The sequence below is a fragment of the Chlamydomonas reinhardtii genome, chromosome 9, assembly GCF_000002595.2.
Source record: "Chlamydomonas reinhardtii strain CC-503 cw92 mt+ chromosome 9, whole genome shotgun sequence".
Lineage (NCBI taxonomy): Eukaryota > Viridiplantae > Chlorophyta > Chlorophyceae > Chlamydomonadales > Chlamydomonadaceae > Chlamydomonas > Chlamydomonas reinhardtii.
This window is the reverse complement of record NC_057012.1, coordinates 7,868,122-7,882,590: the sequence shown is the minus strand read 5'-3', so window position 1 is coordinate 7,882,590 and position 14,469 is coordinate 7,868,122. Positions and strand designations below refer to the sequence as shown.

General features: G+C 59.9%; 2 protein-coding genes across 2 annotated transcripts; one reads left to right on the top strand and one right to left on the bottom strand.

Moving 5' to 3' along the window:
• Window positions 1–1,159: 1,159 nt before the first annotated feature.
• CHLRE_09g417000v5 (uncharacterized protein) lies at window positions 1,160–5,459 on the top strand. Its single transcript, XM_043066389.1, has 9 exons — window positions 1,160–1,811; window positions 1,895–1,976; window positions 2,185–2,404; window positions 2,844–2,911; window positions 3,010–3,111; window positions 3,400–3,560; window positions 4,192–4,218; window positions 4,449–4,519; window positions 4,631–5,459. The coding sequence occupies exons 1-9, from the start codon at window positions 1,555–1,557 to the stop codon at window positions 4,819–4,821; spliced, it is 1,179 nt and encodes a 392-aa protein (XP_042921685.1). The 5' UTR covers window positions 1,160–1,554; the 3' UTR covers window positions 4,822–5,459.
• Window positions 5,460–10,972: 5,513 nt separating this feature from the next.
• On the bottom strand, window positions 10,973–14,469 carry CHLRE_09g416950v5 (uncharacterized protein). Its single transcript, XM_001696707.2, has 8 exons — window positions 13,925–14,469; window positions 13,526–13,851; window positions 13,211–13,424; window positions 12,917–13,074; window positions 12,556–12,819; window positions 12,361–12,466; window positions 12,083–12,266; window positions 10,973–11,867 (listed from the first exon to the last, which is right to left on the bottom strand). The coding sequence occupies exons 1-8, from the start codon at window positions 14,247–14,249 to the stop codon at window positions 11,783–11,785; spliced, it is 1,662 nt and encodes a 553-aa protein (XP_001696759.2). The 5' UTR covers window positions 14,250–14,469; the 3' UTR covers window positions 10,973–11,782.

Here is a 14,469-nt window from a genome sequence, read left to right as displayed (position 1 = left end):
GCCGGGCGTCTTCACATCGCCCTTTCTCTTGTAAATTGGTGTCAGCACTGTGGTTGTGAACTGTTCCGGAAAACTTTCATCTCCGTCTTGCGCCCGCCAGATGCGGTTAAACAACACTTCTAGAACAGGTGCTACCCGGTTCACCGGCGGGATGGGGGGGTCTGCCCTGGGGTCTCCCTGCGTCTTTGCGTACTTGTAGCATTCCGATGGCGCGGCTTCCGTGCCTGGGGCCTTGCCATTCGGTAGCCTCTCTAAAGCATGAGTCACTTCGTCTATCGAGATATCGCTGTTCAATATGCTATCTAACTCAGCCCATTCCTCGTCATCATACATCGAATCTCGCCAGCCATCTTCGTCACAGCAGTACGCCAGTAAACGCTTTGCAGCGCTGTCATCAACTGTTCCTGCCCCATCATTCAGTAGCCGTGCAAAGTGATCACGGAAGCCATCTGCCGTGATGGGGGATTTGCTCGTGCACCGCTCCTCAATCATCTTCCACAGTGCTTTAGCGTCGGCTCTGCACCGTGCTACCCTATCCCGCATCACTTGCGCATCATGGGTGGCTCTAGCCCTGCGTTTTGTGTGAACTGAACGGGGCGGGCGGGTGTGAGAGGGCGTGCCAGAGATTAAAGAATCATTTCTACAAAGAGCGCAATTTGCTTAATCAATACAATACGCATGTCAATTTCATGCAAAATCGCGCTCTGGAGAATCAACCCCGCATTTAGGGGCGTCGGTGAGCTCCCCAGCCAGACGTGACGGCATGACGCACGGCATGAACGTCACGTCGTGACGATCACCGTATTAATCCCCGGTAGACCTATAGGCATTTGTTAACTCATAATGGTTTTAAATCGCTCCGGATCTATAGCGAGCTGACTATCGCGCTCGAGCTGCTGCAAGCAACTCGCCCGGGCACCAGCAAAGCTCGGCGAGCACCATCGTGAAATACTTTATTCTATCTCCGCACCTAAACGTGTGCAGCTGAATCCGCGCGCGGAGTGCGTGCCCCCTCGATCGCTGACGCTGCTGCTGCCGGGGGCGCCCCCTGCGCCTGTCCCCGCCTCCCACGGATTCTGGCGCGCCCGGGGATTGGTAATGGGAGCTAATGTGTGTGGCCGCATTCGCCAGTTGCATCTGGAATGCTCGGCGGAATTCTCAGGGCTGGCCTGCTGCTCTGCCCTAGCCTAGCCTTGCCCTTGAGAGTCTGCAGCACAGGGCACCCCTGCTGCAGTCACTTGCTGCGGCTAAGCACGGCTGCAACCCGTTGGCCGTCGGGTGCGCTGCCGATTGAAACGCGACGAGCGCGACGGTCAGCTCGCTATAGATCCGGAGCGATTTAAAACGATTATGAGTTAACAAATGCCTATAGGTCTGCCGGATTAAAACGGCGACCGTCACGACGTGAGCGAGGTTCATGCCGTGATGAGGCGTCATGCCGTCACGTCGGGCGGGGTCGGTCCGCGAGCTTGCACGTGCAATCTGTCTGGAAGGCGCTTCGCAGAGCGAGACAGTCTCACGTGCATATCCTACCTAGGCATATACACAAAATCAATGCTGCTCCAATACCTATTGGCCGCTCTGCTGAGCGTGGCTGTTGTGAACGCAGACCTGTGTGGGAACCCTCCACCCGAATGCCTAAAATACAAACGCCTGCTAGATCCACTGATTAAAAAGAGGGACGAATGGAGGGCAGCAGGAGGAGTCACGGAGGCAAAGCGAAATGCCACATACGAGGACGCACATAAGACTGACGGGGCATGGGTCACGATCAGCAACGGCATCGCATATGTAGAGTCGAAACAGGATGGGTAAGTATGCATCGATGCAAACAGCCGGTGCCTTCCATTGTGCTCAACAAAACCTCACTACTGTTTCTACTTTTTGTTCGCAGCTATGAGACCCGCCTGTTCGCGTCCCTGCTTCAGCTCTACCGCGCCATGGCCCGCCTGGGTCGCAAAAACTTCCCGGACGTGGTGCGTGGCACTGAACGGCGCGGGTAGAGGCGCAGCCCAATCCTGCACCCGGCTTGTCAAAGGGTTAGCTGGTTCAACCTTCAAGCTGCTCTGCCTGCGGCAGTGGGAACAGGACGGGACGAGACGGGGCGGAACGGGGCGGGTACCTTGAGGTGGCAACCACGGTTGGCGTACCCATGATGCAGGACCCTTCCCGCTGTGCCTCCAGGAATTTGGCATTAACCCCTGGGATGGGCCGCGCTCAGATGCGTGGTTTAACTACTGCCAAGTGCGCGGCGTGACGCCCAGCAACTGGCTGTGGCCCGACTACTCGACCATGGGCTGGCCAGAGATTGGCGCAGCGTCTTACGCGGTGCTGCACCAACGCATTGAGGAGATCGCACGCGAGATGCCCTTCGCCACACGGCCTAACAAATTGTTCTGGCGAGGCAAGTTGGATATGAACGTCCGGTTACTAGCCTTCAGGCCCAGGGGTACCATACCGGTACTGGCGGCGGCTAGGCCCCGTTGTTAACAACTGCTTGGCCAATGCGGGACGGCGGACCCAGCGCTAGCTAGGCCATAAAGCAGTCATCGGCAAACTGCTGTGTGATTGATGTGCCCGGGGGACGCAACACGGCGGTTGAGCGGGTGCTGTCTGTGGGGATGAACAGCGAGGTAAGGTAGGACTAATTCCTCGAGCCCGTCCCGACGGCATGCCTCAACCCTTCAAGACCAATGGAGTTGTGATGTGTCGGTCGAGGCAGTTGCATCACCATGCATAGTGGAATCGGTGAAACCTACCCGCGCCTATGCAAAGCGCATAAGTAGAACGCGTTATGACTGCTGCACGGCCCGTCCCCACCTACCCTCCCCTTGCGAACACAGGTGGTGGTGGGCCCCACTCTCGTGAAGTGCTGGTCAAGAAGTTCGCCGACCGCACTGACATTGCTGACGTAAGTTGTCCGAACTTGTGGTGCGGGGTTTGATTGCTTGTCATGGGCCTCCCTACAAGGCATGGGCTTACCCTGCATGTGTACCACTCAACGCACAGATCCAGAAAATCCCACCCTTTGGAGGTTTGTGGAACGCCCTGCAACGTGACCCTGACTACAACATCTCAACTATCATCTCAAAAATGGAGGACTTTTGCAAGGTTAGTTGTCATGTGTGTGTGGTTACAAGGTGGTGAGCACGACGTGCATTCCTGTCCTTGTAGAAACCGAGGCCCGGGCCGGGGGGCCCTTATAACGCCTGCAACACTTATATATGCAGCTAGTTTGGTCCCCGAATGGGGGTGCTTATGCTCCTGTGCTCCCAAATGAAATCTAGTAACGCGGCTAACCTGGCTGCTGGGTCCGTTAATTGTCATGTGTATCGAGGGGCAGTTGTAAAGACAGTGTCTCCGGGTGTTTCAGCAGTTCTTGCTTTTAACCCTCTACAGCACAAGTATGTTGTCTACACTGAGGGCAACGTCTACAGTTTTCGACTGACTACCCATTTCATCTGCGGCAACGTCTTGATTGCGCATCCCATGCGCTTTGACGGCATGGCCTCGCTGATGATGGAGGAGAACAAAAATTGGATCATTGCTGATCCGGAGTGGTGAGTGCCGGCTATGCGGGCTATGCTAATTTATTTATTTGTGGTACCCAACCTTGTTTCCCCTGCAAGTTGTGGACTGAGCCCCCAGAGTTTATGCCAAAATGCCATGCGTGTACACCGGTAGTGTATGTAGTGGGCAGTGTGTGCGCGTATGCGTGTGGTTGCAATCAAGGCGTGGATTGCGTGAAATCAACCCAGCGCAAACTGCGATTAGCTGTAGGCAGCCTATATGCATGCCCAATTGTGGGTCGCGTGAAGTGACAGAGCTCTGATGGTATACGGTAGACAGATATTAACAGGGCTGGTTGCCATCCAGGGTTGGAAGTACAGGCAAAATGACACACGCTTGGGGGGCGGGTGCATTTCCATGCATGCCAGGTGTGGGCACCTATCGCACCCCGTCTGGCGCCCGGCACGGTACCTCGCGCGTTGCCCTGCAACGAGCCCCTGCAAAGTCTCTTTGTGGGAAAAACGTTTGTAGTTCTGGGGAATCATATCTCAACGCATATCGGTTTGCTGTAATCTCATCCGCATGACTCTCAGGCAGGGTTGCAGCCCATTTTCAGCTGTTCCCAAGCGTGATACCATTGACATTTATGCCTGGGGTACGTGTGCGGTATGCTCTCCACAGGAACGACCTTGAGGCAATCTACAGACGGTGAGTACAGAACGACATACAATTGTATGTTGTGCACACGGCGATTGGTCAGGCATAACTGGGCTGTGGATGCGGACGTCAAGGCTAACATGGGTGGTTCAATGCACGCAAACGACATACACATGTGCGTATGGGCCGGACCATGGGGCAGGACAATGGCGGATATGGTTTGAGTAGCTCTTTGGCGCTGCAATCAAGAAATGACTCTGCCCTCATCGGACCCTACTCAGGTTGGAGGCAAACCCTGCTGAGGCAGAGGCAATTGCAAACAACAATGCTGCAACCCGTGAAATTCTTACAGGTCAGACAATACTTCGGGTTTTGATGTCACCTATAAGATCGGCGGTACACATACCAACTGCATATTAGCATGTACCCATGATGCAGCTGTTGTCTGTGCCGTGCATTGCAGAGGAGGGCTTCGACTGCTACATCCTGGAGTCGCTCAAGTGCTACAAGGACGTGATGCCAGGGCCCCTCATCCGCCCACCGGGCCGCTCCTGGAGATACACTCCCCTTGAGTTCTACATTATGGCCAAAATGAAGGGCCCTGGAAACTTCAACTCATACGTGCTGTCCAACCAACACCAACACCATGGATAAGCCATTCGGGGACCTGTGGTCAAGGCGTGGTAGGTGTGTGTGATTACCAGGTGGTGCCGACCATGTGGCCGGCGCCGGGATGGTGCCGTTGTGGCCAACACAGCAACAGATGCGGCAGCTGGTTCGGACCATGGGCACCGGTGCTTAAGTACGAGCGGGCCGGTGTCTGGGTCCTTTGCTGGCGAGCAGAGCACTCGGTAGGCAGCGGCAGGAGCGTGGCACGCAGGTGGTCGTGTGCATGTGCGATGGGACAGGGTAGGTAAGGTGCATGTTGGCGTAGCCCCGTAGTGTGCAGCGTATGCCCCCAGCATTCAACATGCCTGTTGCTACGGCAAGGCATGAGCGCGCGGCTGGTCGAACTACGCTGGCTTTACTGTACCGACGTGACAAGTGCTTGTCTGTGTGTGTGTGTGTGTGTGTGTGTGTGTGTGTGCGTGTGTGTGTGTGTGTGTGTGTGTGTATATGGGTTAGTGTGTGAGTGTGTGCGTGTGCGTGTGCATGTGTGTGTGTGTGTGTGTGAAAAGGAAAACGAAGCCCGCCCAAGCAGCGCCGGAGTTATTTACGGATACCTACCGAATACCGAGTGTCTTTGACCCCGGTACGTATGAACCGCGAAAAGCCTGTAACCCTCTCAGGAGATAACCCTCTCGCTGGTCGTAGTCGAGCTCACCCACAGGCGACAGAGGAATGAAGCGAAGGCAAAGGGCGGCAGCGCGGTGACTGGCACGGTCTATCTGTAGCAGCTACCTGGTCAGTGGGATTGCGAAATGCGTCGAGAGTCCGCACACACCAAGACCTGCTGCCCGGGGTTACAGAGGCACGCACGGGTGTCCTAAAAACGCTGCGACACAGCTAGCCAGGCACACGCGCACACTGTCACGCCCTACTGCGTGATGACGCAACCCATACGTGTGCCCGCGCGCTGTAATCAATCCGCTCAAGAGAGAACACTCTCTTGAGCTAGCGGACGCGCTAAGACGGGCCCCGCGGGGGACGTCCGCCATTCGGATACATTATCCACAAACGCGGACGGCGCCCTTACTTCGCACCCACAACGCAAACTTAACTAAAGTCAGCAAACAGCACTAATGTGAAGGCACATCAGGGGGGGGGGGGGTAAGGATGCCGCAGACATACCCCACCCTTCAAATCGAAAGAGCTTGACGAGAGCGTTCAGAATCCGCTTTCAGAATTTTGATCAGGGTAGTAATTGCGGAGATATGGGCCCCCAAAGTTCAGCGTCGGTCGTCGGTCCACAGGGTCCCCAAGGTTTCGTCACGGTGTGCCGGAAACTTTCGTCTGGGCCTCGTAAGACAGCAGGGCAAGCCCAGACCGTTGCCCGAAGCATGTAATGGATGCTTTTAACGGCTGGGAAACGTCAGGAGCCTACCAGAAGACGAAGGGCTACCGCCCGTCAACACATGTCGGGTTGGGATGTTGGGGTGCGACATGTCTCGCCTGACCAGAACGTGCCACAAGTCGCGGACCGGTGCTTGCGCGCCGGATGAAAACGCATGTGTATGTCCCATGCGTAGGTAAGACTCGTAAGCGTGCTTTACATGGGTGCAACTGAACGGCCGCAAGATGTTCACAACATGTCGACAACATGGCTGTGGTCAAGACGCGCCCGACGAACTTTCCGTGTTTACATGTTAATAGAGCTCGCTGAAAGCAGTCGTTTGGCACCATCCTGGAAGAAAACAGAGGGGATTTAGGGGGTGTACGGCACGGTACGGCACGGTCGGTCGTCGGTCAGGGGGGTCGGGAGGTTTTGCGGGGTGGGGTCTGGAACTATTGTTCGTACCCCCCCCCCCCCCTAGCGCAAGGGACGCACGTTTCCGCGGGCTGCCGCTCCTTATTAGACTCCGGCACGGGCACTAAGCCCACGCTGTGTCTGGTCACCCGCCCTCACGTGACAACACATACACACACGCACACGCATATACACACACACACACACACACACACACACACACACACACACACACACACACACACACACACACACACACACACACACACACACACACACACACACACACACACACACACACACACACACACACACACACACACGCACACACACACACACACACACACGCACGCTCAGACGACACGCGGACCCACACACAGGCACCAAACACTACAAACACGCACACAGACGCACGCAGCCAGCCGCGCGGTTGAAAGGCCAGGTACCGAAAGAGCCCGCCACCCGAAACCGCTAACCCAGACCCCGGCCCCACCACCGTACGTCTCTCACCCTGAGCCGTAATACCCAACCGGCCATCCAGACAGAACCCAGACCCAGCTACCTATCGTAAACCCAGTACTCACCCGAAACCCTACTAGCGCCCACGGCAAACTCCCAGGGGAACATCACACACAGGCTGCCACGGCGCCCAGCAGAGCCGATCCCGTTGCTGAGCGCAGCCCGCCCAACACACATAACCGGTACCGACGTTAACTCTCCTGCAAGCCACGGTGTCAGGTACTCCGGCGCGGCACCGGCACACCGCCAAGCGGCGTGCGCCGGCCGCGTCCGGCGCCCCGCCCCCATGCACCTACTACAGCCGCCGACCGCTCGGTACCGCCGCTACCAAAGCCCAAAGCTCAACGTGCACCTGTGCTGACATGCTGGCTGTTGCTGTAGGCTGCGACGGGAGCGCCCTCGGGCTGCTGCTATCAGAGGGATATGCCGCTGGCCGGCCGGGAATAGGAGAGGGAGGAGGGCGTGGATGCGTCCATGCCGTCACGCTACCAGGCGGGGTGGCCGACAGATGGTAGCGGGAGAGGAGGAGGCGGGAGAGGGGGCAGCGGTGGCAGGGCGCCGATGGAGGGGAGGAGCAGGGGAGGAAGAGGCAAGACCGGCGGCAGTGGCGGCGACGGTGGCAGCTGCAGCGGCGGCGGCGGCAGCAGGTTGGGCGGCGGCGGGAAGACTGGGGCAGGCAGAGGCGGAGGAGCGCCTTGGTGCGGATGTTGAAGTGCAGGACATGCTGGTGCCGGTCAGCCGGTGGGACAGTCGCCGCCAGGGCCCGTCGAAGGAAGGGGAGGGGTTAGGAGCGCAAGTGGAGACGGCGCAGGGCAAGGCGGGCGGCGGCCCGACGGAAGGTGGCGAGCGCGGTGCTGAGGCGTGCCAACGTGAGAAGGGTGTTGATGACCAAGTTGAGCCGCACGTGCTCGGGAATGCAGGAGTAGAGGAGGGGTTGAAGCGCGTCACGCCGAGCACAGCAAACTTCGCCCCATCGCGCTTGTCGTACAGTTGAATGTCGTACATGGTGTGTGGATGTGGCTAGCGCGCGGCGTGATGGCAAAGTTGAGGTAGGGCGTGGGTGTGCCAGCGGCAACCGTACGCGCCGTGGCGCCAGGCGCAGCGAGGGTGAGGTCGGTGGGGTAGTTGCCGGGGATGCCGCCTCAAGACTGTGACTGCATGAGGAGGTGCGGAAGGAAGGGGTTGCCGCCGCCAAAAAGGTGATCGGTGCTGATCGGTGTACCGCTGCATATCCAGGAAGGCGAGCAGGATGTCAATGTGGCGCGCAGGGACGCGGTGGCGGGCTGGAAGACGCAGTCATAAAGCGCCAGTTGCCAGCGGAACTCGTCATAGGCCAAGGCGAAAATCGCCACATATGACGCAAAGTTGGCACCCACAGCGACGCCCCGTATCTGCAGGTAAGGCTGTGCGCGGCATGACGTGAATGCATTGACGAGGAGGGCCTGCAGGACCGTGCGCAGTGTGTCGGCTGCCCACATGTGAAAGTAGGTATTGCTTGCTTGGTGAGGTGGAATCGGCGCAGGATGGCGCGGGTGGCGGCGGATAGGCTGGTGTTGAAGCTCTGCCGCATGAACTCGAACTCATACCAGCCGAAGAGGTTGGCAATGAACGGTGCAGCTGAAATGCCCATAGGGATGCCGCAGATCCGCCGGACGAGGGCAGGCCCGAAGCGGATGAAGGTGGAGGAGAGAAGGGCGTCGAGGATGATGGTGCAGAAGGCGTGGACGCTGAACTCGCGCGTGATGGACCAGTTGGTGGCGGCGTGGTAGGGGCGCTCGACGGCAGTAAGGAACGTGACCGTGTGGCGTGGCTTGTCACGAGGGCGAAGGGGGTTAGGCGGGCTGGTGGTGACACGGATGGCGGGCGTGTCGGCGAGGCTGGTGGTGAGGAGGCGGTGGAGGGTGGTGCCCAGGTCGGAGTGGGGGGGGGGGGTGTAGAGCCGACTGAAGTCCCGGGCAACGTGCGGGTGTGCGGCGTGGGGCTGGAATTGGGCGGCGTTGAAATGGGCGACGAGGGACATGACGGCGCCGGAGGAGAAGCAGAGCCATGGAGTGGTGCCCGGAAGGTGGCGTTGCCAGTGCGCGGTGAAGAAGGGGGATGCGGCGCGCAGGACAGCAGTGACCCTGTCGCTGAGTAGGGCAGTGACGGGGCACTTCTGGGAGCAGGCCAGGTAGCGCATGGACGGCGGCTGCTTGTGCATCTTGAGAGTGCCGGTGTAGTAGGCGGGAGGCTGGGTGACGTCGAGGGTGAGGCGCCATGGACAGGGTAGCGTTTTTGGCGGCGTAGTGGGCGTCTCGGGCCGCGGTGGTGGTGGGCTCGTAGTACTGGGCGGCGGGCGCGGCAGGTGGAGGTGGAGCGGCGGCGGCGGCGGCAGCGGTGCCATGGGCGTCGTCGTCGGCGGTGGCCATGGCATCGAAGACGGCGGCAGCGGCAGTGATGGCATCAGCAGTGGCGGTGGCGGCGGCGTCGGTGGCAGCGGCTTGGGCGCGGATCCGGTACCGTGGGGTACGGGGGTTGGGGCCGGGGGGCAGCGGCAGGCGGGGGGTGGGCGGCGTGGTGGAGGCCGCTGGGCCCCGGGCCAGGTCCGCCATAGATGGCGGGAATGGCAGGTGGCGCAGCAGGGGTGGCCGCGGCGGTGACGGCGCCAGGCGCCAGGTCGGTGGGGGCTGGAGGTGTGGGCGTAAAGGTGGTGGTGCCGGAGAGCGGTTGATAGGCTGGGGTGCTATGGAGGCGTGGCGGAGCGGGCTGGCGGAGATGAAGGTGCCGGATCGCTCGATACCGCCAGTAACAAAGCCCAGAGCTATGTATGGCTATGGATGGGTAGTTTGCAACACCGCAAACGCCAATGGCTTGCAGGGCTCGGACATGGGACCCGGGGGTCAGGGCTATGAGCATGTGCACCCAGTGGACCTAGGGGTGTTTGTGTGAGAGGGGGAAGAGGTGTCGGCCGAGGTGCGCAAGTTTAGAGGCGCAGAGATGGTATGTCCGCTTCCCGCTCGGTGAGGTCACTGTCGGTCCAGGTCGCTCTTTGCTGCTGGCGCTGTGCTGGTCTCTCGTTCGGCAAGTGGATACGGTACTCGTATTGCATCATGCTAGTGGGGCGTTTCTGTGTTGGCTGAGCCCCTGAGCAAGGGACCTGGCGGCGCCGGCGCCGGCGCTGGCCGTGGCAGCTGCGGCGGTGGCGCAGGGCCTGGCGGCGGCGGCGGCGGCGCGGGACCTGGCGGTGTGCAGGGCCTGGGCCCAGCAGTGGCGACGTGCACGTGCGTAGGGGAGGGGGCGAGCAAGGCCACGTGGAGGAGGACGGCGCGGCGTCGCCCACGAAGCGGCGCTGGCGCGCAGGTTGAGGCCGGCCGGTGTCTGGTTAGCGGTCTTTGCTGGCGAGCATAGTACGTATGTGGTAGGCCGCAGCAGTGAGGAGTGTTGTGGCTAGCGGATTTCCTGCTGTTTGGTTGATTGTGGGCTATGCTCGTGCTTGACAGCGGGACGCGGCTGGACGCATGGCGGGCCGTGCCTGTACGATCCGACCCTGGGTATGTCCGGGAGATGAGGTAGACACTTGCGGCCTCAGACGGACACGTGATTTGGGGTCAGCCCCACTTTCCCTTGGGGGATGTCTGTTTTGGGGCCCTAGCAGGCACGCCTTAGTGCCAGTAAATAGGCGGCTTACGTAACTAGCTCGCATTTTGCCCATTCACTCTGACCCTGACTGGCTGAGCCCCGAGCCTGCCCCGCTGACCCTAGCCCTGCCCCGCTGACCCCAGCCCTGTACCCTTCGCTGCCAAATTGCAAAGCAACATATGTCCCGAGCAGCGCCTGCTGCGGTGCAACATGTGTTCGCAGACTTGTTCGCGGAGTGGTACTGAGGGCAATTTGGAGCGACTGGTTGGTGCTTGCTGTGGCATCCTTGCCAAGCCCGCCCAGATGACCTACAATGAATGTCCAGTTTCCAACAACTTGCAGTGCAGCCCAGCGCACTTTGGCTTTGGCTTTGGGGGCAGCAGAGCTCCGTCCACATCAGAAGTGTACGTACTCCGTAGCACTTGAGAATCTGAATACAATCAATACATGCTTGATCATGATACTCTGCAGAAAGCAGCAGACAGCCACCAATCACAATTTATGTTCTCCCGTTATGGTACTTTTTGTCGACTCCCGCACACGCACGCAGGCAGGCAGGCACGGACAGGGGCAATCCTGGGGGGGGGGGACCAATCACAAAAAGTCAACCACCTGTGGTCCAGCTATATCGTCGCATGCCAGCCCAACACCGCAAGCCCAGCTACAGCTACAGGAGCTAACAGAGGACGAAAGGCTGGTGGCACGGCAAGCTCCATCTGATCCAATCGGGGCTAAATCACCTATGGATTGCCCATGCACATGAGGGCGTCGCAAGCCCAGGCCGTCACCAAACGCCCATGCCACACAAATGCATTGCAGGTCCATTCGCATGCTCATGCGATTAGATTTTGCCATAGCATAAGCGTCCAGGTGGAGCCAAGTGGTTGCGCGGAGTTACCGGTGATTCGTGCGCAAAGCGTATCCCCTTAACCCTGCAGCATCACATACTGTCACAGTTGACGGTCTCTCGTATTCAAACGTTGCCAAGTACCGGTAAATCGTAGTGCCCAACACAAACCCATGCCGTATAGATGCCATACCACATCTTACCCAGGCTACAACTGCTGTCTCTCACTCATGTGGCCCCAGTCCCAACAGCTCTTCGTCCACGCTTTCATGAAGCGAGGACACATTATGCGTGCGCGCCAGCTCCGGCCTGTAAGAAGGGGCGTTTTCATCCGTGTCTCAAGGAGCTTTTAGGCTGAAGTAGCAATGGCATGCTTCCTGATCCCCCAACCCCCCCCCCCGGTTTTGGGTCTTGCTTAATTTGGGATTGGAGTAAACTACCCCCCCCCCCGCTCTCCTCCGCGCTCTATTGCATTGGGCTCGGTTTAGTTTTGGCTGGTATCTACACACAGCGCCTCCACTCACCCGATGCCATCCGAGCAGGCGGCCGTCCAGTAGCCCAGCCCCATCTTGGGCCGCTCCGAATCGGCGCGGCGGTACTTCTTGTGGCGGCCCTCCTTGGCGGCGGGGCTCTCCGGCCGCCCGCCCACACCCAGCGGGTCGCCGTGCCCACCCGCCACACTCGCCATCCCCGACACCGTCAGGGACGCTGCGCATGGAAAAGAGGCACATGTTCATATGCATCAACCCGCGACACCATGGGCGTAGATACGGTAATCTACAACTCCCACCCAAGCATTTACCTCCGGCGGTGTCGTAGGATGCACGCATGGCTCCCTCAAAGCCCACGCCGCCCGGCCCCGCCCCGCCGTGGAACAGCGCGTAGTCGTCGCTGTACTCATCCCGCTCCTGCGGCCCACAGGGTAGCATCCAGGCGAGCGTTAGACACTGGCACTGCAACGCATGTGTAGGCCCATGCACCCAGCAGTGGGCCTCACCTGCGGCACCCATCGCGTGCTTTCCCGTCCAGCCGACATGTCTGAGTCGGACCGGCCCGAGGACGCCACCTCGTCCAGTACGCCATCTACTGCAGCCGCGAAACTGGAGCCTACTGCTGTCACCCCCGTTGGCCCTGCCCCTGTCGCCGCTGGTCGTGGCGTGCCCAGCTCCATGGGCAGCGCCGCAGAGTCAGGGTCAGGCCCCACGCCAAAGACTGGCCGCTGTGCCGGCCTCGCCTCGGCTACGTCCACCTCCATATCCCCCTGTAGGTGATGGAGGACGAAACACCCAAGTTACGCGTGCAATAGCTACCGTCATGCGATGACCTGCTACACCAGCCCGCATTGTACAACCACGCACCGGCTGCCCTAGCCCCGCCGCGGCGTCCCGGCCCAGCATGGCCGAGGAGGTCAGCTCGATCTCGCCCGTGATGGACGAGCGCTTGGCGTTGATGCGCGCCGCCTCCGCGTCCAGCGGCGCCGGGTCCAGCAGCGCCACCAGCTCCGGCGGCTCGGCGCCTGCGACAGGGACAGCGGGTAAACACAGCTCGCACCCTTGGTATTTTTCACCTTGGCGGGTCCCCGTCAACACCTACAGCCCCGGTCATGAAACATACATCGGCTGCCTGAGTGCACCAAGCACCGGTCAGCCCACCTTGCTGCACCTCCAAGGTCGGCCCCGCGCCCTCGAACTTCTGCAAGTGCGCCGCCGCCCGGTGTGCTGCCTCCATGTAGGCGTCTGGGCAGTGCTCGCCACGCCACACGTAAGTGGGTCCGCCCGGCGTTTGCAGCACGAAGGCGCCGCGGGGGTCCAGGTCACGGTGCGTGTTGTTGGGGTACTGCTTGGGCGGCGTGATGAGCTTGGGCACCTGCATGTAGCAACGAATGTCATGTGAAACCATGCATGGGTTACGGAGACCCGCATCCTAAGACACTTAGCATCGGCTGCATTTATCTTGCAGCCACGTACCAGGTAGGTGGGCGCATGCATGCAGTGCGGCGCGATGCGGTACATGCGCATGCGGCTGCGCGCCGATGCGGCGCGCTTCTGCCACTGTAGGAGCTGGCAGGTGAAGCCGATGTTGGGGTTGGCCACGCCGCGGATGCCCTTCACCGCCGCAAACACCTCGTCGTACGGTTTGCCGCTGCGCCACATCATATAGGCAATGACCAGAGTGGCGGAGCGGCTGACGCCCTGGCTGCAGTGCACCAGCACCCGCCCGCCCGACTGCAGCGCCGCGTCGATGTAGTTGAGCGAATCATAGAGCACACAGGAGATGTCTTCCGCGGGCGTGTCTGCAGATACGTGGGGCTGTGGGTCAGGCGACGGCCCGGCGGACGACCCACGGACCCTGCTCAAAGGCCGCACCTTGCAGATACAGGGTCTTATAGGTCAGCTCCTCCTTGAAGTACTCTTTGCAGATGAATCCTACGCAATTTAGCACATGCGTCACGCCCGCCTGGCGCAGGGTCTCGCGGTTCTTCGCCACATAGTCGCCCGATAGGAACAGCCCAGGGGACACCTCCGAGCAGTGCTTCTCAAAGAATAGGTATTTTTGTCGCCGCAGCTGCGTTTCGCTAGGCGCGGCGTCTTCCACAGGCAGCGAACGAAGGTCCAGCGACTTCAATGCTGGCTTGTTGAACGAGCCTGGCGACGAGGCCGTGGACGTCGATGGCTGCCCACCGGTACTCATGCCCGAAACCCAGCAGGCCGCTGGAAAATAGCGCGAGCGGAACAAAGGAAATTGCAAAACTCCTGGCGACTCCGCTGCCGCTGCGACCGACATGTATCTGAATCCCTTAGACAATTTCCGCACAGTCGGGACTAAAGCTAATGAGTCTCGGGGAGTTGGCAAGGCGCCGCGACATAAGTCCTAGCGAATCACTTGAAGTACTGGCACTGTAGTGTTTTAT

What these genes read in the sequence shown, in the direction of transcription:
- CHLRE_09g417000v5 (XM_043066389.1), top strand. Translation starts at nt 1,555, where the DNA reads ATGCTGCTCCAATACCTATTGGCCGCTCTGCTGAGCGTGGCTGTTGTG. An exon ending in GCAAAAACTTCCCGGACGTG is followed by an intron (nt 1,977 to 2,184) that starts GTGCGTGGCACT and finishes CTGTGCCTCCAG; the next exon opens with GAATTTGGCATTAACCCCTG. An exon ending in CTTGAGGCAATCTACAGACG is followed by an intron (nt 4,219 to 4,448) that starts GTGAGTACAGAA and finishes GACCCTACTCAG; the next exon opens with GTTGGAGGCAAACCCTGCTG.
- CHLRE_09g416950v5 (XM_001696707.2), bottom strand. Translation starts at nt 14,249, where the DNA reads ATGAGTACCGGTGGGCAGCCATCGACGTCCACGGCCTCGTCGCCAGGC. An exon ending in TAAGACCCTGTATCTGCAAG is followed by an intron (nt 13,852 to 13,924) that starts GTGCGGCCTTTG and finishes ACGTATCTGCAG; the next exon opens with ACACGCCCGCGGAAGACATC. An exon ending in GACCTTGGAGGTGCAGCAAG is followed by an intron (nt 13,075 to 13,210) that starts GTGGGCTGACCG and finishes TCCCTGTCGCAG; the next exon opens with GCGCCGAGCCGCCGGAGCTG.